Below are 27,345 nucleotides of genomic sequence, written 5' to 3'. Positions count from 1 at the left end.
ATACATTAAAAGAAAAATAAAATTTAAATAAATGAAAGTTTAAATTAAAATAAATAAGTACATAAATAATTATAATAAAAATATATTAAATTAAATTTAAACAAATAAATAAAAAAATAAAAAATATAAATTGTAATACATTAAATTTAGTTTAATTTAATTTAAATAAAATAAATAAATAAAAATTTATAAATAATAATAAATTTGGGGTAAAGCAGTGGCGCAGTAGGTAATGCTGTCGCCTCACAGCAAGAAAGTCGCTTGGTCGCTGGTTCGAGCCACGGCTCAGTTGGCGTTTCTGTATGGAGTTTGCATGTTCTCTCTGCGTTCATGTGGGTTTCCTCCTGGTCCTCCAGTTTCCCTCACAGTCCAAAGAAATGTGGTACAGGTGTATTGGGTACACAGCAAAATATGGGGACCCAAAACAACTCTATGGGTGTTAATTTCAACCCTTTGAAAGTGTCTCATGGGGTCCACTCAAAACAGACTTAAATCAACACTTTCAAAAGGGTTGGCACATTGACACCGAAGTAAGGGTTAATTTTAACTCTGGGCAGAGTTAAAATATGTAACTATATTTAACACCGCCTGGTGTAATATATTGTTGTTTTATTCAACTCTCTTGAGTGTAAAAATGGTAAAAAGGTCAAATAGACTGTAAATTACAAAATAAAAAACATTTTATTTGAAAACATTCAACACTTCAACAATTCATTCAGTTTTTAAAATGCAACAATGTCAAATATGCTTTAAATGTTTTATTAGTACAGACAGTATCAACAAAATATGTATGACCAGTGCTCAAAAAGGCTGTTTCAGTCCTTTAGTCCAAACTTGATGTTTCATCAGAGCCATTTGAAAGTTCAATATAGCGTCACTCATAGTTTTCTTCTGAATGCATAGTTTTCTTCTGAAATTACATTTTAAACAACTTGGCGTGCAAATCTTTCACTTCTGGTGTTTCCTTGGTCCTCCATATCAAACACAGCAGTTTAAATAAAGGTACTGGAGCTAGGAAATCTCATCAAGCATGTCCTGTGAATGAAGTGCTTCCCAGCCACAGGATGTCCTTTATATCCATGACGATGTAGCAGCTGCTGATCGCTCGTCTGGTGGTTCCTGATGCACGGATATAGGGTGATGCTCATCTCAGAACTCTTCAAGACTCCAGCATGACTAAGAAAAATGTTTGAAAACAAATTGCAATCAAATTCTATGATATATTTAAAAGAACATTTAAAGTAAATAAAACATTCAAGAAATCTAAACTCACCTTTTGAAAATCTTCATGATGATCCACAACTTGACTCTCCCAGCTGGTTGAGGTGACAGGATATGGAAAAGTAGAAAAAACACATACATCACTGTTGAATCTCCAAAAACAATTAGGTTAACCACTATGGCTAGAACTGGAAAAACAGGCAGCTGTCTGTCCAGAATCCTGAATTTAACACAACACTTGGAGCAAAATTTAGAGGAGCTTAAAATCTTTTATATCATTTAGTGATGCTGACTTCCCCAAAATATTGGCCACAGTGTAAAAAATATTCATAAATTTACAGTTTTCTGTAAGCGTGTGCGTGCGTGCGTGCGTGTGTGTGTGTGTGTGTGTGTGTGTGTGTGCGTGTGTGTGTGTGCGTGCGTGTTTCTTTACCAGATTCAACTTGTCAGGCCCTTAGGTCCAGTATTGACGCCACCTTTCCTGGAGTCTAGCAGATGTTTCAGGTCCAAATATAATCTAAAATATTAGGATAAGCAGAAGAGGAAAAGTGCAAAGCAGAGCAAAACATTATTTAAGTAACAGTTCACCCACAATACAAAACTTATCACCTTCATGTCATTTGTTATTCTCTAATGCTCTAATACCCTCTCAGCTTATTGTGAAACAAATACAGAACTTTATCAAACATACCTTCATGATTATCACCACATATGACCAAGAAGGTGTGCTTGGTCATTTCACCAACTCTGGAAATACACCATCCGTCTCTAATCAGCCACCGTCACAGGGTCTTGTGTTATTGTACAGAGAACTGTGGCTGTTAAAAAACAACAACACATTAGTATCAAATACATATGCATAACCTTCAGATAAAAAAGAGAGATAAACATCACAAAGTTTGCCTCACACTTTTTCACATATCTTTTGATTCAGATGTTGATTATTGATAATAAATCTACAAATCAAACCTGTATCATCATTAGGCTGCTCAAATATGAATCAGTTGATTAATTTTACAGACAGGTGGCTGTTTACAACGCACTAAATTGCCTTTAATAAAACGGAAATGTTGTGTACAGTACATGCTAAGTTTAGCCTATAGTTTTAAGCACAATATCATGCGGGAGAAAAAGCTTGACTAAGATGTTCCTGACTACAGAAATAGCCTAACTTACTAACGTCAGACATCCCGAGTTGGGAAAAGTCATTTTCGGGGGATAGAGTTGATTTGCGGGAGGTAACGTTAGCGGGAGAGATGAGTACCTGAAGAGCAATGAGATGAGTTGCGCGCGACGTACCTGAAGAGAGGTGGGGGTGACTTGCGCGCGACGTACCTTAAGAGCTGGGAGGGATGCGGTGGAGAGGGGCGTGCAAAGTTTAATGACCGGGCGGGAGACGCGCGATTTCCAGGAGATTATCATTCATTTGCGGGCAGTGGCGGCTGGTCAATAGGGGGCGCTGGGGCGCCGCCCCCCTTCAAGTTAGCCTACTTTAATATGTTAATATTTATTATCACAAATATTAACAAAATAAATTGATTTAATGATAACACTCTACAGTTAGTCATACTAACATTTATTGAAAATAAAAAAAAATGTATGAACAATATTTTTTCATATGTGTGCGGGGCGCCGGACTAATGAGTGTCTATGTAGATACACGAACTTTTGCAATACATGTGATATGACAAAAAGCTCTAATTGGCCCGTTTTAAATTGTCCTTGGGGCGCAGCACTCTGCGCCCCGAACCCGCCCATTTATGTTGTCAGAACGAATCATATTTGTTTTTATATGGTTGGCCTTATGTGATTGGACCATTCCCACTTGGACCTTTCACTTAGCAAGCAGCTCCTCAGTTAACTGACGACAATTAATAATAGTGGAAGCAAGTGCAATTTCTCGAAATGAAGGAAAATTCCGTTGTATATTTGCAAAGATATCCTTTCACAAGGCGTTTGGATGAAGAAAAAAAAAAGAATCAAGGAGCTTGGACCAGATCGACCTTCCTTGCAAATTCAACAGCAGTCAAGTGATCGTGGACGCGCGCACACTCGGGGCTTTTCCAGCACTTGTTATGACAAACGGAGCTGGCTGGCAGGTTGTGATGTAAGTCATGCCTTTTACTGTTTCCCGTGTTTGCTGTTTGCCGTGAAGGACATCGATTCAGTCCACATCAGGGGGAGCATCCAGCAATTCCAGCAGGACATACAGAAGATCAGGTAGTTGCTGTTTTTTTGTTTTGGATTTATTATGATTATTACTAATATTATTATTATTATTATTATTCATACACTTTCTTATTCCTTTACAGAAATTCTCTCCATTCCCTGGTTGACCAATGCAGTGAAGGTGGTTTTCAACAGAAGAGGCGGCGGTCCCTCAGTCCAGAGGTTCATGAACAGATAGCAGCAGAAGTGAGTTTTTATTTTAATCAAAATAAGTCATTACAAACAAGCTAAACTGTATTGTTTAGTTACCTTCTATGGGAACTTGTAAATATCCTTTTCATTGATTTTAAGATAAAAATAATAATAGAGCAATTCCCTGCAAATGTTAACCTTTTCATGAAAAAAATTAAGTTCTCAACAAAATACCGAAACTGTTTCTGTGTTTTTTGTGTGTGTGTGTAAGCAAGTATTTTACAGTACTTTAGACATACTCAAATGTCTCTGTCAATGTTTTAAAAAATTTTTTATTTATTTACCCAAGTCACATGAAAGGCAATTTCACATCCGTCACACCCATAATACAGAGGTGTCAAATCCATAACTAAGCTTTTTCCTCATAAATGAAAAATTATCAAATAAAATCAATCATGTTTGTTTTATAGAAGAAAAAAAACTCTTAACCTCCTGCTTAGCATTATTTTGGGGGGTTTTGCAGTTTAACAGACAGAATTTCTACTAGGCCTGTTGTATACTGCAAACTCACAGACTTTTTTTAGTTACATCCATAACTCCTTTGTTTATTTTCCTCATTTAAAGTACAAAACATGTTTACAGATTGATATTAAGCTGATCTTATAGCTACGTGGTCAGTAGTTTTGGAAAATATAAACAGATATTTCAATATAATGTTAACATACTTTCTCTGTGAATTTATGTTTTGAGTTTTTACTGCAAATGCCACATCCATAATGCTGGAACTGCTCAATAATAATTTGAGGAGTAATAATATTGTAGTCACCAAAACATTTACCCAGAGATAGTAAATGAAACAATACAGTTTAATTTGTTGCAAGCACACTGGCTTGTTTATATGATACAATGACCAGGTCTTTTTCAAATAGGAGTCTTTAAGTGTCTCATTATAGAAGCATTATATAAAAATAGTTGATAAGAATTTTGAATCTAAGTGTTGTTGATTTATAAGCTGGGAATAGTGGTCTGTATAAAACTATGATAAATGTAAATGCATTTTTATGACTAGGTGATCTTCTTAAACGTATATACTCTTTAAACTATTATCTAAAATGATTTGTTATTCTTCAGCTTCTTCTAGTGGAGCTTGACATGTTTACTAAGAATGAATGTGTTTATGAGGTTTTGAGAAAGTATGAATTTAACCACTACAACTGGTCTGCCTTTATAACTCAACCTGGTTATTTTAATGTAGCAGTTGAAATTGACACATAATTACATCATTTTTGTCTTTATCCTTTAGGTCTGTGATACCATACTCACACACACACTGGAGCGGTTCTCCTTCACAGACCACCTCGTTAGTGCCACATTGCTGCAGGCAGACAGGTTTGAGCAGTATACAGTAGCTTTTCCAGAAGATGCACTTAGCAGGACTCTGAAAGCCTATCCTGTGCTCGATGGAAGTAAGCTAAAGACAGAGCTCAGTCTCATCTACTCCAAGGAGCCTGCTGAGTCTTTTCAGAGACTGTAACTCTCCTAAAGATTCTGGTAACTACGCCTATGACCACAGCAGAAGCTGAGAGGTGCTTCTCAACTTTGAAAAGAATAAAAACTTTTCTGAGAAACAGCATGACCCAAGAGAGGCTGAATGCATTGGCCATGCTGTCAATAGAGAAGAGACTAGTGACTGAGATGACTGACTTTAACCAAAAGGTCATTGAGAAATTTGCAAGCCAGAAAGAAAGGAGAGCAAAATTTATTTTCAAGTAGTGCTACTGGCCAGTGATTAGGCAACATCTATGTGTGTCTGTGCGTGTGTTTATTGATTACTTCATTACTGATAATAAACCTAAATTGAACTAAAATTTTCTGATTTATGAAGCATTTGTTGTATGCTTTAGTCATATTTTTGTTTTTTCATACATCACCTGATAAATGGCTTTTACACTGTTGCATTACCAACCGTTAGGTCAGTTCTGGTGTTTGCGCCCCCCCACATTTTTTTAGCACCAGCCGCCACTGTTTGCGGGCATCAACTTGGGTATCTGGGAGTCTCTGTGCATTTGCGGGATAACGTTAACGTTAGTCCCGCAACTTCCGGGAGACTTCTGTAACGTCAAATGTCTGATAAAGTGCAAACGCGGTCATTTAAAGACATTAATGTTAACATTCCGACTTTAATGGAAGTCAACACTTAATATAATTCAAGCGTAACTGTTACGTTATCACACGAGTCTATGGACTAACGTTATTTGGACAGCCACGAATGAACCAGTTTAAAAGGGCTGCGGTGTTTAAAATAACCAAATTAACGTACACGAATAACAAACAATCATATGTTTCAGTCAGGAAGCCTTTTACAAGTAAGCATGTTCATTTACTCACCAGATATGTTTTAGAAACTCCAGAGCTCATGGAAACCGTCCTGTGTTGCCGTTAGCATCCAGGCAGAGTAGGCTAGGCTGCTCCGGGGATTCCCTCGCTAGTTTGCTTTGAATTAAAGGAGAAGTGTCGATTTTATTTTACAGATGGGTAACAACGCACAAAATAGCATTAAGCGTGACATAAATGTGTTTAACATGTACATTTGATGTTTTTATGCACTATGTATGCGTGAGCATATATAAAAACATTCTTGAAAAGAAGTGAATAGTAATGCAGTTAAGCTATACACAAACGACCATGAATGAACCGCAGAAGTTTAAAATTGTCACTCCATTCTAAAATTATTAACTTAACAATATGTTTACAACTGTATTTCCTTAAAGAAAGTCAGTAAAATACCAACATTTAGGTAGTTTGACTCACCAGTTGCTGTTCTAAACCTCAGATGGAAAATGGCGTCTGGAAAATTCTTCAGTGACTGGGGCTGCATGAATTCCCGGATGTTGGAAATAACACCACCAAGTATTGAAAAGATAACTCCTTGATTTCGCACTGAATAAAATCAATTTTAACTCTTATTATATTCATTTATCAAAATTTAACTCTTTAACGTCAACACTTTACTCTGAAATGCTTCAACACCGAGAATTTAACTCTGATGAATTTGCTGTGTAGGCTAAATTGTCAGTAGTGAGTGTGTGTGTGTGAATGTGTGTGTGGATGTTTTCCAGAGGCAAAATGGTTGTGTCCAACTGAGCCTGGTTTCTCTCGAGGTTTTTTATCCTTCACTTTTGCCAGTTGGTAAAGTTTTTTCTCGCCGCTGTCGCCACTGGCTTGCATAGTTCAGGGCTTGTAGAGCTGCGCATCCATGGATTTGCTCTTCATTGTTTAAATTCTCTGCAGTGAAACTCATACCAGTTCATACCAGCGAAACAAACTGGTATGAACTAAACTGAACTGGACTTAAACTCTGAAAACTGGACTGACACTGTTTCAAATTCACTCCATGAATGTGAAGCTGCTTTGACACAATCTATATTATAAAAGCGTTATACAAATAAAGATGACTTGAATTAAATAATTAATTAATTAATTAATAACAAAATTACTAGTAAAATATATATCGGCAATACAGAAAATATGTTATTTACAATATTAGAAGAATACCAGAAATTCAACATCTGCAATAACTTTTGTTATGTTGTACAAATTTGTCATGAAATATTTCAGTGTCACTAGCTGTATTTTCACAAATAAACCAACAAATAAAACACACACAATCTAATGGTCTTCCATCAACACAGAAGACAAATAAAGCTCCAAGCTAATCAAATCTGTTCAGTAAAAAAACATCTACACACTGAATCAAGCCAGAATATCATAAAGACATCTGGATATTGAGAAGACGAGTTTATTATTGAAAAGAAGACGAAAAAGTTGTCAGACTTACCCACAATGCAATTCATCTATTCTGTTTAGCCTTATCAGCATTTGGAATTAGCAAACCTCATCAAGTTCACTGTCTGCGTATTTACGGAGAGTAATTAATCATATGCTAATATATTGACTTGGCTTGGAGAAAAATAAATTGTGAGCTGAGCTGGACCTGATTAAAAGCTGCCAGAGGAAAGCAAAGCCATGTGAAGTGTTCACTGTAGCGAAACACTGCCGTCTTCAGCTGTCCTTAAACACACACACACACACACACACACACACACACACACACACACACACACACACACACCTGCAGATACATTCTAACTTTATTCATTCATTTGTGTTTTTTATATTAATGATGTTGTTGGAGATATGGCATCAGTGCACACAGTAAACAGACTGAATTGATTATTTTCACACTGCCGCATAACAGGGGAACTTTATGACAATGCATTTTGTCTTTATTTAGGAAATGTGACAACCAGCCAGAGTTATTGCAGTTACTGCAGTTAATTGTAGTAAAACTATATGTTGCATAACAAACTAAAGTACTATAATTTTTATAAATACTAAATTTAATTATACTATAAGAACATTTCAGCTATGCTTATTGTATTAATAAATACAAGTTAATAATACATAATTTATCCTTGGTGCTTAAAAGGTAAATAAAAATTCACAAGTAAAAACTTTTTAAACTTTTATAAAATTAAAATAATTAAAAACAATTTAGACAAATTTAAATACTTTGTTTTTATTTATTTATTTATTTATTTGTTTATTTATTTGGTTGGTTAGTTAGTTAGATAATTATTAAACATGTTCTTGTATTTTTATTATTTATCAAATATTATATTATAGATTTTTATTTTATTTTAGATATTTAATAATTTGTTATTTTTAATTTTTTATTAGTTTTATTTATAGACTTTAATATTCATTAAACATTAGATTTTATTATTTATAGAGTATTATATATATATATATATATATATATATATATATATATATATATATATATTATTTTATGCATTTATTTAATTATTTATTTATTTATTTATTTTAATAATTTTTAAATATTATATTAGATATTTATTTTATTTAAGTTATTTTAATTACTTTTATTTTATTTATTATCAAATATTATATTATGTTTTTATTTTATTTTAGATGTTTATTTATTTATTTATTATTTTATTTATTTTTATTTATTCATTTATTTATTTATTTTAATAATTATTAAACATTTTATTTTATTAATTATTAAACTTTATATATTTTTTATTTTATTATGTATTTTTTATTTTAATAACTATTCAATATTATATTATATATTTGTTTTATTTTTTCATTTTTTTACTTTTTATTTTATTTTATTTTTTATTTATTTATTTATTTATTTTAATAGGATGACCATCTTTGACCAAGTGTCAATGTTTATCTATTTTTTAAGTTGGTCAAAATTAGGGTATATAAAGTATTGTCATAAATTATATATTTCATGACAAACATCCCAATAAAAGCAACATGTAAAGTATTTAGAAACAAACAATTCTATATCAGTTTTGTTTGGCTGTTTTATAACAAAATCTCCTTTAATTTTTCTTTCCCTCATTCTTTTCCTTTATATTTCTTTTCTTTAATTTTGTATCCTGTACAGTGCACCCAGCCCTCCCACCGGTGCCCCTCACAAAGAAAAGAAACCTTATATTTCGCTTTTATTTCCAACTCGATTCTCTCTTTCCACAGTAGTCATGTATTTTTAACAGCGCACATATTCCAGAGCGCTGTAGCCAGCAGCTTTCCTGTGAGGACGTTTGGCTGTGTCTCTTTCCTCATCAATAGATTTGAAGGAAAAAAAAGGAAGCCTATCTGTCAACACTTCATCCTTTTCTACATATCTCTCCTCTCACTGTCCTCCTCTGTTGATCTCTCCGCTCTGCTGCTTTATTCCCACCCCTGCGCTCCGCAACAGAGAATCCCAAACCTTAATCCTCTTTCCCAAAGCATTCAGCCTTGCAGCTCTGCTCCTTCACTTCTTAAGCAACAGTATCCCATAAACATGCAGGTGTAAAACAGAAACACAGACTCATGCTTGACCAATGTGGTGCGGGTTGTAAGATATATGTCTTATGATATTAATAACAGATTAATACTGCTGGCAAAAGCTCTTATGACAACTACATAAGAATTTTCTGAGGGGAAATTCCTTTAAGAGTAACATACCATGACTTTTTCTGTGTTTAAGTGCTATAATAGTGTCCCTGGTGCGTCTATACCAATGCAAAAAATGTGAAAAGCACAATCTGGAAACTTTGTTTTGGTGAGCCTTTCGCTCCAAGAATGAGGAATAATTTGCTGCTCTGATTTCCGGGGTCTTATTGCTGCATATATTTTGCCAGCCCTTAATCTGCATGTTTTCATCGTCATTGTCATTGTTTTACCAATGAGAGTCAGCTTAGTGTTGTTTCTGAAGGTTATTAATAACACAACTTTATAAATCAAACAAGTATGTCACTTTATATTTTGAGAATGATTTCAAATGTCCATTCTGAATATGCTTGTTAATATGCTGCGTGGCTAAAGGTTTGCATTGTCTGGTTCCATTTATTTGTCTCAGACACATACAGTTGAAGTCAAAATTTTTAGCCCTCCTTCGATTTTTTTTTTCTTTTCTAAATATTTTCCAAATGATGTTTTACAAAGCAAGGAAATTTTTACAGTATGTCTGATAATATTTTTTCTTCTGGAGAAAGTCTTATTTGTTTTATTTTGGCTAGAATAAAAGCAGTTTTTCATTTGTAAAAAAACATTTTAAGGTCAAAATTATTAACCCCCCTTAAGCTATATATGTTTTTTTCGATAGTCTACAGAACAAACCATCATTATACAATAACTTGCTTAATTACCCTAACCTGCCTAGTTAACCAAATTACCCTAGTTAAGCCTTTAAATGTCACTTTAAGCTGTATAGAAGTGTCTTGATAAATATCTAGTAAAATATTATTTACCGTTATCATGGCAAAAATAAAATAAATCAGTAATAAGAAATTAGTTATTAAAACTATTATGTTTAGAAATGTGTTAGCAAAAAAAATCTTCCATCCGTTAAGGAGAAATTGGGTAAAAAAAAAAAGAAAATAAACAAGGGGGCTAATAATTCTGACTTCAACTGTATACGGACTTTAAACTCAGGTTGTGGACGTTTTAGACTTACTGTGTAGATATGAGAGTTGTACTAATAGTGTAATAATATATATTTTTAAAGGCCAGCACATCAGAACAGAGCACCAGCATGCTAGATGATGAGGTGAATCAACTTTACTACCTTAACAACTGCATAAATATATCAATAAAGGAATGTCTTGTTTCAGTTTAGAAGTTGTAACCTTTTCATCTCCATCCTTTTCTGACTGCAGTTTGAACATGTAAGTCTTTAATTGTTGCACGTTTCTGACATTTTGGCCCTGTGAGATTTGTTTTGTTGTTTCTGTCAGAATAGCATGTAAATGCTTTACTCTCTTCTAAAATTATAGGGACACACACAAAGTGTTCATTTTTGCTCGCACCCAAATAGCAGCAAATCTAACAAGCTATAATAAATTGTATGTAGTAAATTGTGAGGTGAAACTTAATCCAACATATTTCGAGAGCAACAAAAGATTTATTTTGACCCACCCACCCCTGTCCGATAGTGCTTTCAAAAGCAATCTAGAAAAAGAACAGCTGTTGCAGTCATCTGATTTCACCATGTTTTCAGCCTGTTGTTTATTTACTTATGTAGTGAGCTACTGGGCAAACTAATAACACTAAAACAGCCATCTGTACGGAGATAAGTGGTCAGCTGGTAATGGTAAAATGGAAATAAGCCTTCGGCGGCATCATAGCACCCTGTTCGTTTTAAAGACAAAATGCAGCTCGACATGCCTATGGCTACATAATTTGCGCTCTCCAGAAATGTAGACAGAGGTACATATCCCCAATGAGTCTGTGTTAAAGATATTAACTGTTTATTATTAGTTTATGATCTTATTCTGCAATCCTAATTGTTCCCAAAACCTAAATCCAAATTAGTAGTTTATTAAGCTAGTAGTGTTAGTTAATGATTTGTTAAAACCACCAATTGTGACTTAAAATAAAGTGTTACCAAATTTTTAAACCTAAATCACAGCAGTCCTGCTATTTTGCTAGTGTCAAAATCCTCAAAACATGCAGTTTTAAAACAGACGCATGGTTGTAAGATTCTGCAGGTTACTGTAATACTGCTGGCTGGAGCCCGGATTCCTTCTGCACGGCCTTGCTAATTTATGCATTAAGTTGGACTGGATCCAGTTCAGAAATTTCCAATGGCTCTTAGACATGAGGAGGGGCTCAAATCATTTTCCTCCGAGTAATTGGAGGGTGCGAGGAAGGCCATTAATGCGGTGGGGCCAGAGAAACAGAGAGCCGGTGATCAATCACGCACATACAAGTTGTGGGGTCCAAACACAACAGCACTCATTTTCATCTAAAGCTGTTTAATAGATGTTTGCACCCTTTCGTTCGCCCACCGCCCTACTTAAAGGGACAGTGAGACTCTTAATGCAGGTATCAACTGAGAAATGAAATCTACTTGATCTTTTGACATATAAAGGATCATTTTGGTTCCAAAAATATCCTGTAAGTTTCAGAACTCAAAGCTAAACAGCTTAAAGTAAACTGCCAAACATAATGAGTTACTTTATTACATATTAGTGTGACTAAACTCTGCCTTCAAAGATAAAGATCAACACCTACTAAATATGACATTGTTCGTTAAGACAACTTGACATAAACAAATACATTAGTCTTCATCTTTGTTATAACAACTTGACATTATTAAGACAACATAACTTGTCATAAATCTGTCATAAACATGATTGTCATGAGGCCATAATAACTGCATCATGAATATTTTTCAGGTCAGGACGAACTATATTTGTCATTAAAGTGTCTCATTTAAAGTGTCATTTCTCTTTCAAATCATTTTTAACAGCGTCTTTAATATTTAATGACATTTTAATGACAGATTTAGCTTGTACCACTGTGATTGAGGTCAACACATTTTAATGAAGCGGTTATAAAATTAATGACATACTCATAATGGCTTCATGACAGTCATGTTTATGATGGATTTATGACAAGTTTTGTTGTCTTGGTGATATCAAATTGTCATGACAAAAACACAAACAGGTTGTGATGTTTTCATGTCAAGTTGTCATAACAAACAATGTCATCTTTGCATTTAAAATGTTCTAACAGAGCGAATGGCACTTAATGACAGTTGTTATAAGGATGCATAAAAATTGAATTTACATTTATGATGTGTCATATCATTTTATAAAGGTTTAATGACAGCCTTATGAACACCCCTTCAAGTAAAGCGTTACTTTATTTCTTTATTTACTAAATATAGATTTTTTTTAACATCAAATGTCATCAGAGCACAAATTATGCTCTCATTATGCACTTTGAAAGTAATTTTAAACAGAAAATAAAACATTTTACAGCATAAACAATGACAGAACGTATTTTTTGAGTATATTATCTCATTAAAATTATATTATCTCATTAAATCACTAGCTAGTTGGGGTTCATAAGATAATAAAATAACACACATCATGACTGTACTTTTTTTTAAAGTATAGATATGTCATGAAAAGTATATTATCTCGTTAAATCAATTGCTACTTGCTAGTTAGTGTTCATAAGACTGTCATAAAACCTTTCTAGTCATGACATGACACACTTCAGGTGAAGTTTTTTTTCCCTCTCCGCTGTCGCCACTGCCTCGCATGGTTCAGGATTGGTAGAGCTACGCATCGATGAATTTGCAATTCAGTGTTTGAACTCTCAGTAATGATTTAATCACACTGAACTGAGCTAAACTGAACTGAACTGAACTTAAACACTAAAACCTGAACCACACTGTTCCAGTTACTATGACCATTTATGTGAAGCTGCTTTGACACAATCTACATTGTAAAAGTTCTAAACAAATAAAGCTGAATTGAATTGAAAACACATCATGGTAGTACTTAAAACAAAAGTATATTATCTCATTAAAAGGGTATGATCTCATTAAATTGTTAGCTAGCTGCTCGTTGGTGTTCATCAGACAGTCATAAAATTGTTATAACCATGACATGACATAAATCATGACATTACTTTTTTTAAAAGTATATTATATCATAAAAAGTATATTATTAAAGTATATTGTCTCATTAAATCACCTGCTAGTTGGTGTTTATTGGGCTGTCTTAAAACCTTTTAAACCATGACATGACACATCATGACAATACTTAAAAACATGTATATTATCTCATTTAATTTGTATAATGTCACTGCATCACTTGCTAGTTGGTTTTCATAAGACTGTCGTAAAACTTTATAATTAAGACATGACAAATCATGATAGTACTTTTTTATATATATTTTCCTACTTAAAGTATCTTATCTCATTAAATCACTAAAGCTAGTTGCTAGTTTGCGATCATAAGACTGTCATAAAACCTTTATAATCATGACATGACACATCATGACAGTACTTTTTTAAGTGTATTATCCTACTTAAAGTATCTTATCTCATTAAATCACTAAAGCTAGTTCGCGATCATAAGACTGTGATAAAACCTTTATAATCATGACATGACACATCATGACAGTACTTTTTGATTTAAGTATATTATCCTAATTAAAGCCTCTTATCTCATTAAATCACTATAGCTAGTTGCTAGTTGGTGTTCATAAGACTGTCATAAAACCTTTACATTCATGACATGACTCATGCAATGACAGCACTTAAAAAAAAAAAAAAAAAAAATATATATATATATATATATATATATATATATATATATATATATATATATATATATATATATATATATATATATCACTAGTTATATATATATCACTAGTTAGTTGCTAGTTGGTGATCAAACTTTTACATTCATGACATGACAATTAAATAAATAAATAAATATATTTAATGAGAAAATAAATATAATTAATGAGATAATATATATATATATATATATATATATATATATATATATATATATATATATATATATATATATATATATATATATATAATTGTATAATTGTAATTGTATAATTGTATAAACTAAATAGTGCAAAGTGTATTATCTCATTAAATCAAAGACTGTCATAAAACATTCATAATCATGACATGACACGCATCATGACAGTACTTTTTAAAGAAGTATATTATCTCATTAAAAGTATAATTATCTTATTAAATCACTGGCTATTTGCTACTTGACGTTCATAAGACTGTCATAAAGCCTTTATAATTTTGACAAGATAAACCCCACATAGCAAAATTTCTATGGCCCAGATCTGGCCCACACAATCAGCTTTTGCTTGGCCCAAAGGCCACAGGGAAATATGATACATGACTGGACAAAATCTGGCTTCCAGACAAAGGCCAAATATGGACCATATCTGGGCGAAGTATCAGCCAAGTTAATAAGCCATAACTGGGCCTGAAGTGGGCTTGATATGTTGATGTGTCATGACAGCAGTGAAATTGATAAAGTATTTTAAATGTGGGTCAAGAAAGGCCAAACTTATGTGGCCCACACATCATTTATTAACATCTGGGCCAAATACTAGATTTGACATCTGGCCCATGACTTGTGTACTGCCTTAACAACGGTGCCACCTCTGTCAAACCTGGGTTATGTGTGGCCCACAAGCTATATGCCAGTGCCGGATGAATGCCTGCTGTGCCAGATTCACAGTACTTTAAAAAAAAAAAGTATTGCTAGTTGGTGTTCATAAGACTTCATTAAACCTTGTTTTCATGTCATGACATGACACACATCGTGAATGTGAATGAGATTTTACGCTAGAGTATGATAACTGTTATTAAGTGTCATGTGCTCAGTCATTAAATCACTAGCTAGTTCTGTTGATCCCCGTTTACAGTTACTTTAAACAGGACTTCCTCTTGTCCTTTCACAACACGAGTGTAAGAAATCAATTTCCAGCAAAGGGGATTATATGAATCACAAAAAAGGATCAACAAACGGAAGCCGAGTTATTCTCCTCCATCGATCCGGCATTCATCTTTGACAAGTTATAAATCTGTCAGCATCCACCCAAGATCTCTACATATATCTAGTTAGGGTTATTTAAGGTTAATTCATCAATATCCAGGATAGGAAATTTATATGCAGCGCAGCAGGGCCAACTATCGATCGGGTTACAAACGCGTCCCGTATTAACCGCTGGGCAATGCCGTCTTGATTGATTCTAAGGACTGAGATCAGTAAGCCTGCTTGCGCTCTCGTTCCCAAAACATCCTCCTTTCAGTCTGGAGGAAGGGGGAGATATTTTATTCCACACGGCACTGATCACGGACGCTTGTGATGTTTGGAGATTTTTCGGTGTTATCGTGGACAGACAGAGGAGGCTCTTCTGTCAATGTTTGAGCTTGACAAAGTGTCTCGCAGACCAGACATGCTTCTGATTTATAATTCACTCCCACTTGGGTTTTGTAGACCGTAATGCAGGCCTTAATATTAAACCTCTTCCTGTTTTGTTTTGTTTTTCATTCCCCCGTAAAAAGTACAAATAAAAACGGTCCAAAGTAAATTCATCAATCATATACATTAGCCGGCCACTTTATTAGGTACACCTTACTTGTGCAGGGTTGGACGATACTTGGGTAGGCTGTGGAGTTGACACGATGCACAATTGGTACTTATGGACCCAAAGTATGCCAAGAAAATATCCCCCATACCATTACACTACGACCAGCTTAAAACATTGACACAAGGCAGGAAGGATCCATGCCTTCATGTTGTTGACGGCAAATTCTGACCCTACCATCCATATGTCACAGCAGAAATTGAGACTCATAAGACCAGTCAACGTGTTTCCAATCTTCTATTGTCCAATTTTGTTGAGCCTGTGCGAATTGTAGCCTCAGCTTTCTGTTCTTAGCTGACAGGAGTGGCACCCAATATGGTGTCCTGCTGCTGTAGCTCATCTGCCTCAAGGTTAGACATGTTGTTTATTCAGAGATGCTCTTCTGCATACCTCAGTTGTAACGAGGGGTTATTTGAGTTACTGTTGCATTCATATAAGCTCAAACCAGTCTGGCCATTCTCCTCTGACCTCTGGCATTTGCACCCACAGAACTGCCGCTCACTGGATATCTTCTCCTTTTCAGACCATTCTCTGTAAACTCTAGAGATGGTTGTGCATGAAAATCCCAGTAGAGCAGTTTCTGAAATACTCAGACCAGCCCGTCTGGCACCAACAACCATGCCCTGTTCAAAGTCACTTAAATCACCTTTCTTCCCCATTTTGATGCTCGGTTTTAACTGCAGCAGATTGTCTTGATCATGTCTACATGACTTAATGCATTGAGTTGCTGTCATGTGATTGGCTGATTAGAAATTTGTGTTAAAGAGCAGTTGGACAGGTGTACCTAATAAATTGGCCGGCAAGTGTAATCTTGGAAGCAAAACAAACTAATATGTGACAGTCGTGCTTTATTCGAGTTTGCCTCGGATGTTTTCTAAAAAATCTTCAGAGGAAATAAGAATAGACTCTGCTGAGACAATAATTTTTTTGTTTTGCCTTTGAAAAAGTTGATATTAAAATGTCTGGCTTCTAATTGTCGGCGTGTGAAATCTTTGAGCTCCTTTTTTGATATCTCTGACTTTTGAAAACAAGCTTTGTTTCACAGCTTGATTCGTTGTTAGGAGTCGTTTGGGGCTTTGAGATCGCTGGGTTTTTTTTATCGGATCAGATGAGAAAACCAGAGATTTCACATTTGTGATTTTTGTTGAGTGCTAGCGCTTATTTCAGACAGGGTTATTGAAGCAGACTAAAACAGGATATAAACACATATAAAAACATTAACACAAATACTAAAAAACACTTAAAAATAGTAGGTTGCTGGTTAACTGGGTCAGTTGGCATTTCTGTGTGGAGTTTGCATGTTCTCCCCGTGTTCGCGTTGGTTTCCTCCAGGTGCTCCGGTTTCCCCCCAAGTTCAAAGACATTGCGCTATCGATGAATTGGGTAAACTAAATAGTGCAAAGTGTATGTGTGTGAATGTGAGTTTTTTGGGTGTTTCCCAGTGCTGGGTTGTGGCTGAAAGGGCATCCGCTGCGTAAAACATAGGCTGGAATAGTTGCCGGTTCATTCTGCTGTGGTGACCCCCGATGAATAAAAAGAAATTATTTAAGGTGTCACAGTGGTGCAGTGGGTAGTATGTGGTTGCTATAGTGTTGCTGTGCTAGGGTTGTTATGGGCTGTTACTATGCAGTTTGCTAGGGCATTCTGGATACAGTAGCTAGGATAGTCTGGGCAGATGCTATGCTAGATTGTTTTGGTTGTTTTCTAGATGCTAGGGTGTTCTGGGTGGTTACTATAGTGTTGCTATGCTAGGGTGTTCTAGTTGCAAGGGGTTTGCTATGCCAGGATGTAATGGATTGTTACTATGCAACTGCTAGAACATTCTGGGTGGTTGTTAGGATATTGTAGTTGTTAGGATATTCTGGGCAGTTGCTATGCTAGATTGTTTTGGTTGTTTTCTAGATGCTAGGGTATTCTGGGTGGTTGTAGTGCTGTTGCTAAGGTTTTCTGAGTGGTTGCTAGAGCGTTGCTATGCTAGGGTGTTCTGGGTGGTTATTAAGGTTTTTTTTTGCTAGGATGTAATGGATTGTTACTATGCAGTTGCTAAGCCATTATGGATGGTTGTTAGGATATTGAAGTTGTAAGAGTATTCGGGCAGTTACTATGCTAGATTTTTTTTTCTGTTTTCTAGATGGTAGGGTGTTTTCTGGGTGGTTGTTGTGCTGTTGCTATGGTTTTCTGAGTGGTTGCTATAATGTTACTATGTTAGGGTGTTCTGACCAGTTGCTTGGGTTTTGCTATGCTAGGGTGTAATTGGTTGTTTCTTTGCAGTTTCTAGGGTATTTTGGTGGTTGTTAGGATATTGTAGTTGTTAGGATATTCTAAGCAGTTGCCATGGTAGATTGTTTTGGTTTGGTGTGCTGTTGCTAGGGTTTTCTGGGTGGTTGCTATAGTGATGCTATGCTCGGGTGTGATAGGCAGTTGCTAGGGTCTTACTATTCTAGGGTGCAATGGGTTGTTACTATGAAGTTGCCAGGGTATTATCGGTGGTTGTTAGGATACGGTTGTTTTCTACTTGCTAGGGTGTTCTGTATGGTTGTTGTGCTGTTGCTAGGGTTTTTTGAGTGGTTGCTAAAATGTTGCTATGCTAGGGTCTCCTGGGTGGTTGTTAAGGTTTTGCTTTCCTAGGGAAGCAACTAAGCAGTTGCTAGGCTATTATGGGTGGTTGTTAGGGTATTGTAGTTGTCAGGATATTCTGAGCAGTTGCTATGCTTGATTGTTTTTATTCTTTTTTAGATACTAGGGTGTTCTGAGTGGTTGTTTTGTTGCTAATAGGGTGTTCTGAGCAGTTACAATGGTTTTGCTATGCTAGGATGTAAAATGTTGTTTCTATGCAGTTTCTAGGGTATTCTGGGTGGTTGTTAGGATGTTATAGTTGTTAGGATATTCTGAGCAGTTGCCATGCTATACTGTTTTGGTTGTTTTTTGGTTGTTTTTAGGGCATTCTGGGTGGTAATTTGGATATTGTATTTGTTAAGTTGCTATGCTAAATTTATTTGGTTGTTTCCAGATGCTAGGGTGTAATGGGTTGTTACTAGGCAGTGTTCTAGTAGTTTCTGGGTAGTTATTAGGATACTCTGGGCAGTTGCTATGCTTGGTTGTTTGGGTTTGTTTTCTAGATACTAAGGTGTTCTGGGTGGTTGCTGTGATGTTACTGTTTTTTTTTTTTTGGGTGGTTGCTATAGTGTTGCTATGCAAGGCTGTTCTGAGAAGTTGCTAAGGTATAATAAATTATTTAAATGAGGTTTTCAGAACTTTACAGAGTACATTTTTGCATTCTTTCATTCTTTTTTGACGTAACGTAAAATGAAATACCACTTTAAAGAAACATTTTTCACCATAACACATCAATAAAGCTGAGAAGGCATCAAGTTGGCTGTCTGGTTTCATTTGATCGGCCAGTAGAAATTAATATTGACTGCCCACATGAAGCAATATAGAAGCTGCACTATTGTCAGCACATAATTCAGCAACCACAAGCAAACAGCAAGCAAGTAACCAATAATACTTTTTACAACGTTTCGTAACAACTTCAGCTTATTTAGATGCTGTGGCCATGGCGTAGAGCGGTGTGTCTGTGCGTGTCTATCAATATGTCCATCTCGCTGCAAGAAGAAAATGGCTGGAGTCCCAAGGGCTCGGTTTGAACATCTCATTATGAGCAAGTTGAGATGGGGTTGAGACCTGCGCTGATTGCACTTCTCCAGTAAATGTACCGGTGCATGTCTCCGTCTGGCCTTCACAAACCCAAGGAGAACACGCTCACCAGTCACATCGCAAGCAGTCGCACTGTACGCTCCTCATTCTGAACACACCGATTTCTATCACTCACATTTCACACCAGATTGCATTTGTAAATTGCAGTCTAGATAACACGTGGGGTTGAAATTGTCAATTCCTGTGTAGATGAGGAACGTAGAAGGTCAGCGGCGTAACTGTGGGCGTCTGAAGAGCCCCGGTGGGCTTTGAGGAGGAATGCCATTGAGACCTAGACCTTAATCATTGCTAATCAGACAGAAGTGCTTAGAACAGGCTTTGATTGAGGCACAAGGGGAGCTTCGGAAGAACACACAGTATGTGCCGATGCGCTTATAGGAAACTCTGTTAAAGCAACTTTTTGAAAGGCAACTGAAAATATAGTGCCAGTGCCAGGATTTGAGTCTATTAGTTTGATCCAAGTCTGAGATTTTGTGTAATTTTATTAACTTTGTTAAATTGCTGGTGCCTTTTTTGAGTATGTAAATTTTGTTTGTATGGCCTTCTGCTGCTATCAACTTCTTGGTGTTCATCCAGCAGGAAATGAAAGAGTTACGAGACATACTTAATATGTTAAAAAGAGTTATTAAGTAATTAAAATTTGTCAGTTCTTCTATAAAATTGAGTCCCAATGGGGTTAGCAAAATAGTCTTATTTCAAAACCAAAATTAAGATTATTTTTCATACCCAATTGGCTGATTATTTTTCGCTTTAAGGAAAAACAAGACAATATTTAATCTATAACTACTCTTGAAAATGCTTTTTGGTTTAAGTTTTGTTTTGGACTAGAACAAGACAAAAACTCTAACTAAGAAAGGTTTTTTTGTCTTGCAGTGTAGTAACATTTTAGCAAACATTCAAAACACCCTAACAGCCACATACAACAGGCTCATTCTGATTATGTACCCCTATATAGATTTCTGGAGAGCAGCAAATACGTCCCAGGAGCTGTTTTTTTTTTTTTTTTTTTTGCAGTTTTTGTTTTCGCAAATCCACCAGAGGCCGCTGTGTACACTTTTTGAGATCTCAAATTTCTCATGCGAGTGCCATTCACACCTGCTGTTCTTGCGTGAATCCACCACTGTCGACTGACTCAATAGCTATGTTTCCATCCAAAAATGCTTATGAACTTTATGTGCAAAACTAAAAGTGTTTCCATCGTAGTTTATGCGCATCTTTTATTATTAAATATAAAGTATATCCTACTTAGTTATGTGCATAAGTTTTTTGTAAACATTTTAAAATTTTATGCGCATCATTGCGTTTCCATTACCTGTTTTTTATGCGCATATGCAAAATGCACATAAAATAGGTGGATAGCTAATGACCAACCAATTCCCACACCCACCCCCTTCTCCAAACCCAACCGATAGTGTTTTAAAAAGCACCGATTGAACAGCGTCCACTCACTTCCCTAAACCTAACCGTAGTGTTTTGAAAACCCGTCCAGAAAAAGAAAAGCAAACACAGCAGCCTGACTTTAACCATGTTTTTAGATGTTACTATATTCTCAACCTGTTATTTACTTGTTTGTTTTATATTATTTTTGTTTTGGTCTTACTCTTTTATTTTGGACTCAAACCCCGTCATAACCATCAACTCCACTTTGTGTCTCAAACTTTCCAATGTACGCGGTGAGCTACTGGACAAACTGGTAATAGCAGGAAAGCTGTCCAGCTGGTAAGCACAAATAGGAACCGCCTCGTTGAATTCAAATATGAAATACAGCCATACATTCCTCTGGCTACATAATTTTCGATCCCCAGAAATGTATACAAGGATATGTTTTTAGAATTAGTCTATGCTGACCACATAGCTTTATAATTTCAAATGGTATTCTCTTATACTTTTTGTTTATATTAATGTGCTTTCTTGAATAATTATTGCAAATGCTGCTTTTTTTTGTAGTATGCAAAGCCTGTACCTTTAATAAATCTTACTCTGTTCTTATATATGCTTTGGGCATTATTTGATCCGAGTATTATCAAGCTTTAAATCTTAGGTTCAGATCAATAAAACCAAAGATCTAAAAATTTCTTGGAATTCATCCAGCAGTGTTATTCAGATCTCTGCGAATGCATTTTTAAACCACTTTTTTGTTAGAATTTATAATAGTTCATTTGTCCTTACAAGAAATTAAAGATTTTTCATGTCAGTCTTCGATCATTCAAGCCATATTTGTCTTTAGTAATAGTTGCATTGCTCAAACCAAAAACACCTGAAAACTGAAACTCAGCAGCATTGCGTTTTACCTCTGTGAAAAACATCAAGTTGTTCCCCAAACATTTCTCTACTTTTTATTTTCTTTTTTTACCTTGTTTTCCTCTGTTTTGTTTGTTGACATGTTGCACAAAGCGTGTTTGAGAATGCATTTTGGAATCGCAACCACAGCTGGGGAGGAAAATGAAATGATCTTGGAACCGATGCACCTAGTGTGTGATTAGTCGCATAAAGTTGGCCAAACACAACACAAAACAAGAAACTGTGAGTCAAGAAAATGTGCTGGGAGCTTGTAAAGTTGATCCTGTTTATTCGGCTTGTTAGTGAAAACATTCTCAATATTGGAACCCAAAAATGGTGTACTTTATTTTAGTAGGGCGGCCGTGCACACATCCAGTTGAGCGCCAGACTATGTTGACCTTACAACCATCCAGAACACACGAAACTCAGTAACCACCAACAACCAAGCAGAAAGACCTAGCAAATGAATACCAGCCAGAATAGCCTAGAACGGGTGTCCTAGGGGGCGGTGTCCTGCTGAGTTTAGCTCCAACTTGCTCTAACGCACTTGCCAGGAAGCTTTATTTAGTATATCTAGTAAGAGCTTGATTAGCTGGTTCAGGTGTGTTTGATTTTGTTGGATCTAAACCCTCCAGGACACCAGCCCTCCAGGATGGCGTTCTGCCCTAGAATGTACCTGAAAAACGTCCAGAATACCCCACTAAAAGGGTCGCACCACACTGTAAATACACTATCCAACCAATGGCAGTTGCATACTGTAAAAACAACCCAAAACATGTAAGCAACTACCCAGCAATCACCAATAACATTCTAACAACAGCCTAGAAAACATAGCAACCACCCAGAACATGCTATGAAATGCATAGCAACCACCCAGAACAGCAAATAACTGTATAGCAACCCCTTAATAACCACATAGCAACCTCCCAGAGCTCATATCAGCATCAACAACTGACTAGCAATCCCATAGAGCATCCTAATGTATTAATATGACTACAAATAAATAGGAACACACTAATAATATCCATAGTTACCTATAATTAAAACTTCAAACACTAAAACACTAGCATAGCAACAAAATAGGAATCAGCCAGAGCACCCTAGCAATTTTATAACAACCAGCCAAATATAGATCACTGCAGCCTGGAGGTAGTGCCAAGTGGGAGGGGAAGTGGGAGGGGCCTAAGCTGTAAATAGGTTGAGAATAACTGTGTTTTGGTGGGAGGGATATCGCTGTGGGATGTTGGTTGCAATCCAGGCTCATTCTTAATATGTACCTTTATATGTGTTTGCAGAGAGTGCCAATACGTCCCAGGAGTTATGTTTTTTTTAGGAATCCACTAGAGGTCGCTTTTTCAAATGTCAGATTTTTCTCGTGATTGCCATTCATGCCTGCTGGTCTCGCGTAAATCCGCCAGAGGCCGTAGGGCAGAAACAGAAGCCAAAATCGGTTGGTCAGTCAGTCAGTTAGTTAGTCAGTTGACAGTGGCCTCTGGTGGACTGACTTACTCAAGAAGAACAGGCACGAAAAAAAAACAAAAAAACATGGGATATATTTTGCTCTCTCCAGAAATGTATATAGGGGTACGTAATCGGAATGAGCCTGGGTTGAACATTTTTTGGTGTGCTCCAAAAGTGCTCTTGACCCTAAATTGTGCTTAAAATCCTGTAATGTGAAGTAGGCATTAGGATCTATCCCACACACTCAACAACAGCCCAGAACACCCTAGTAACTGCACAGCAGCCATTAAGAATGCCACAGCACATGCGCAGCAATGCACTTGCAGCCATACAGGATCCCAACCACAGTCTCGAAGCGAAAAACCGACTTATTTTGTAACTTAGTGTGTGATCAGTCATATAAAGTTTGTCCCAACACGTTGGAAAACAAGAAACTTTGAGCTTTTACATGTGCCGCACGCTTGTATCGTTGATCTTGTTTATTCGGCTTGTTAGTAGCAACATTCGCAGTCGTGCAGCCTAAAAATGGTGCACTTTATTTAAGTAGGGCACACATCTGAAGTTTAGATTCAGCGGTGTTTGTTTGGAAGTATACCTTTATGTGAGTGGCAGCGTGTCCGGCATTACCGGGCCAGGGGAGAGAGAGTGGCCATGAATTCCATTTCAATAATTGTGTCAAGTGTTATCTCGCCCTTATGGCAACTTGCTAAACAATGATTTATCACTGGAATAAGCACAGTTTTCGCACACATCATTCATTTTAGCCCCCGGCCTGTCAGAAAACAAGGGTGTTCACATGCACCGCACATCCCGTCGAGATGCAAACGCTCAAACTTGTGTCTGCCTTTTCTTCTCTCTTATGCAAACTCACGCACGGTGAGAAACAATTCTTTTTTATGCATTGCCATATGAGATCTTGGAATGATTATTATCTCAGATCCCTGCTGTGAAAATATGCACTAATAGCTGATTGTCAAGCTACCTACATTAAAGCAATCAAATCCCCAGGAGCTGTATTATACTCGACTGATTTAAATATTACTTTTGATTATAAGTGATCATATTTTAATCATGAACTCGCATCAGAATATAAATACTTGGAGCGTCGTGGGGTCCTGAGGGCTGAGGTTCCGCTGGAAATAGCTGTGCCTGTTTGTAAACCTGGAAAGAAATGGAAAGTTTGAGAATTTTAACATTTAAAATGAATTAACAATGACTACACTGGTAGAGTTTTTGTGTAAATTACACTGTTTTTAACTGTAATACGAACTGAATGTTACTGTTGGACAGCTGTGCAGTATGTTACTGCATTTTAAAGATTTTTCTGATGAATAATCTGTTGAACTGGATTATAATCATCACAAATACTGCAGACGACCTTTTGGAACCCACATGAACTGAAGATTCTCAGAGAAATCAGTCAAGCTTGGTGAAGGAAAAATCGTGGATTGAGATTTCATTCAGTATGGGGGCATAAACTTGCTTTTTTCTCTTGGTAGACAAGTTAGAAAGCAAGGAAAGGAAAAAAAAATAGTAGATAATAGATGAAAAAAGATAAGATCCTCATAGGACAGATCCTTTTGATTGATTGATTGATTGATTGATTGATTGATTGATTGATTGATTGATTGATTAATTGATTAGGTGTGTTTTCTATTTTCTTTTTTGGTTGGTTTGTTAGTTGGTCGATAGTTTGTTTAGTTGGTTGGCTGGATGGTTGTTAGGTTAGTTTGTGGATTGGTTGTTCGATTAGGTGTTCAGCCATTTGTTTGATTGGTTGGTTTTTCCATTTGGTGTTTGGGCGGTTGGTTGATTAGTTGTTAGCTTAGTTGGCTGGTTGGTTGGTTGTTCGATTCGGTGTTTTTTGTTTGGTGAGGGAAAAATCATGGTTTTGGGTTACATTCAGTATGGGCGTGTGCGAGAGATCTGCAGAGTGGATGACAACATCCACAGCCTGAGGTATCAAGACATTTGTGCTGCCCATTACATTATAAACCACAGGAGAGGGCAAATTCTTCAGCAGGATAGCGCTGTTTCTCATACTTCAGCCTCTGCAACAAAGGTTCTGAAAGCAAAGAAGGTCAAGATGCTCCAGGATTGGCCAGCTTAGTCACTAGACATGAAAAATGGTTGGTTGGTTGTTTGATTGGAAGTTCAGCCGATTGTTTGGTTGGTTGGTTGGTTGTTCCATTGTGTGTTTTGGCAGATTGGTTGGTTGATTGATAGGTTGTTAGGTTAGTTGGTCGGTTGGTTGGTTGGTTGTTTGATAGGGTATTTCGGCAGATTGGTTTGGTGGTTGGTTGGTTGGTTGGTTGATTAGTTAGTTGGTTGATTGGTTGGTTGGTTGGTTGGTTGTTTAAATGGGTATTCAGCCAGTCGGTTGATTAATTGATTGGTTGTTAGATTAGTTGTTTGGTTTTTCTGATGGGTGTCAAGTTAATTGGTTTGTTGGTTGGTTGGTTGGTTGGTAGTTTGATTGGTTGGTTCATTGGTTGGTTGGCTGGGTGATTGGTTGGTTGATTTATTGGTAGTTAGATTAGTTAGATGGTTGTTCTATTGGGCGTTGAGCCGGTTGGTTTGTTGATTGATTGGTTGTTAGGTTAGTTAGTTGGTTGGTTGACAGTGTTTCAAAATAAAATAAAACATGTGGACATTAATCTTTTAATACATATTAAGGGTCCATACTAATACTTTAATAGTGCATTATTAGTATTTAATACTTATACACAATACTGTATGTTGCAAGTAAAGGAGGTAAGTATGAAGTTATTGATTGTTTCAGGCTCTGTTTCCATCTGGTATTATTTGGAAACATTCTGAGAGTTTGAAAATGAATTCTCAAGTCATCTAGGTGTTTATAATTTCATTTAGAGGCATATAGTTAGACTTAAATACTGTAATAATAGTGTTGAAGACTGCCCTAGCTCATGAGAGCTTTAAAATGGCGTTGAACAATGAGATTTTGAAGGCCAAAGAAGTGCATCCAAGACTCTATAGGGGTTAATAAAGGCCTTGTGAAGTGAATCAGTATTTCTTTGTAAGAAAATATCTTTATATACCATACTACTGTATGTAGCTAATTGTTGAAGAGAATGTTCATACGAGTAGATGTTTCAGTGTGTGACGTGGGCATAGTGAAAGCTCCAGTGAGGAATGACGAACGCATAAGTGCAGAGAAGAGACCAAAACAAAACATCGGTCATGAATTATTAGGCCTTTCATGGCAGCAAACACTCCCGCAGGAACAGCTCACAGTCTCCTGAACTCTGTCTGCCCAGTTCTGCAGTTTGTGCCACTGCTGCAGCAGCCTCCTCCAGCTCCCAGAGCTCCTGCTTGATATACTATAGTACAAACAAATAAAGCTGGGCAACAAAAAAAAAAAAAAAAAAATGAAAAAAGTCTCCACTTGGCTTATATCACAATACATTTTTCTTCACAAATCCTCGTTTTGTACTTCTAATTTGTGACCAGTGTTATATTTATTTTTTTCTTTTCATTTTTTTTGCTCTCTTCTCTGTTTCCATTTCTCATTTCAGCCACATGAGAGTGTACACTACAAACACAAAGCCAGTAAATGGGTTTTCGACTACCTCTGTAAGTGGTAAAAAAGTCTCCTAGTAGAAAAGTAAGAAAACAAGGAAAAGCTTTGCATTAGATAAATAAAGTAGATAATGAAAAAATATGATTCAGAGACTGAAGAATGACAGATCCTTTGACTGATTGATTGATTGATTGATTGATTGATTAATTGATTGATTGATTGATTGATTGATTGATTGA

At 36.1% G+C, this 27,345-nt stretch overlaps 2 protein-coding genes and 1 long non-coding RNA gene across 4 annotated transcripts in view; 2 read left to right on the top strand and 1 right to left on the bottom strand.

Annotated features, from left to right (window-relative positions):
- The window catches only part of LOC147847014 (uncharacterized), a 49,917-nt gene extending 44,467 nt beyond the window's left edge, over nucleotides 1–5,450 (top strand). The window contains exons 2-4 of the mRNA XM_087237703.1: nucleotides 2,658–3,441; nucleotides 3,534–3,636; nucleotides 4,886–5,450. Coding sequence (XP_087093829.1) covers nucleotides 3,182–3,441; nucleotides 3,534–3,636; nucleotides 4,886–5,116 — 594 coding nt within the window. The 5' untranslated portion in view covers nucleotides 2,658–3,181 and the 3' untranslated portion in view covers nucleotides 5,117–5,450. The remainder of the gene's footprint in view (nucleotides 1–2,657; nucleotides 3,442–3,533; nucleotides 3,637–4,885) is intronic.
- The window catches only part of sorcs1 (sortilin-related VPS10 domain containing receptor 1), a 346,560-nt gene that overhangs the window by 118,367 nt on the left and 200,848 nt on the right, over nucleotides 1–27,345 (top strand). The gene's annotated exons all lie outside the window — the stretch shown is intronic.
- LOC147847013 (uncharacterized) lies at nucleotides 1,678–6,431 on the bottom strand. The gene is made up of 4 exons (XR_015476984.1): nucleotides 6,394–6,431; nucleotides 5,971–6,075; nucleotides 1,913–2,039; nucleotides 1,678–1,738 (listed from the first exon to the last, which is right to left on the bottom strand). It is a non-coding gene; the product is annotated as an uncharacterized LOC147847013 (long non-coding RNA).

Source organism: Danio rerio, chromosome 1 (assembly GCF_052040795.2).
Source record: "Danio rerio strain M-AB ecotype USA chromosome 1, GRCz13ab, whole genome shotgun sequence".
Lineage (NCBI taxonomy): Eukaryota > Metazoa > Chordata > Actinopteri > Cypriniformes > Danionidae > Danio > Danio rerio.
This window is presented reverse-complemented; position numbering and strand designations above follow the sequence as displayed.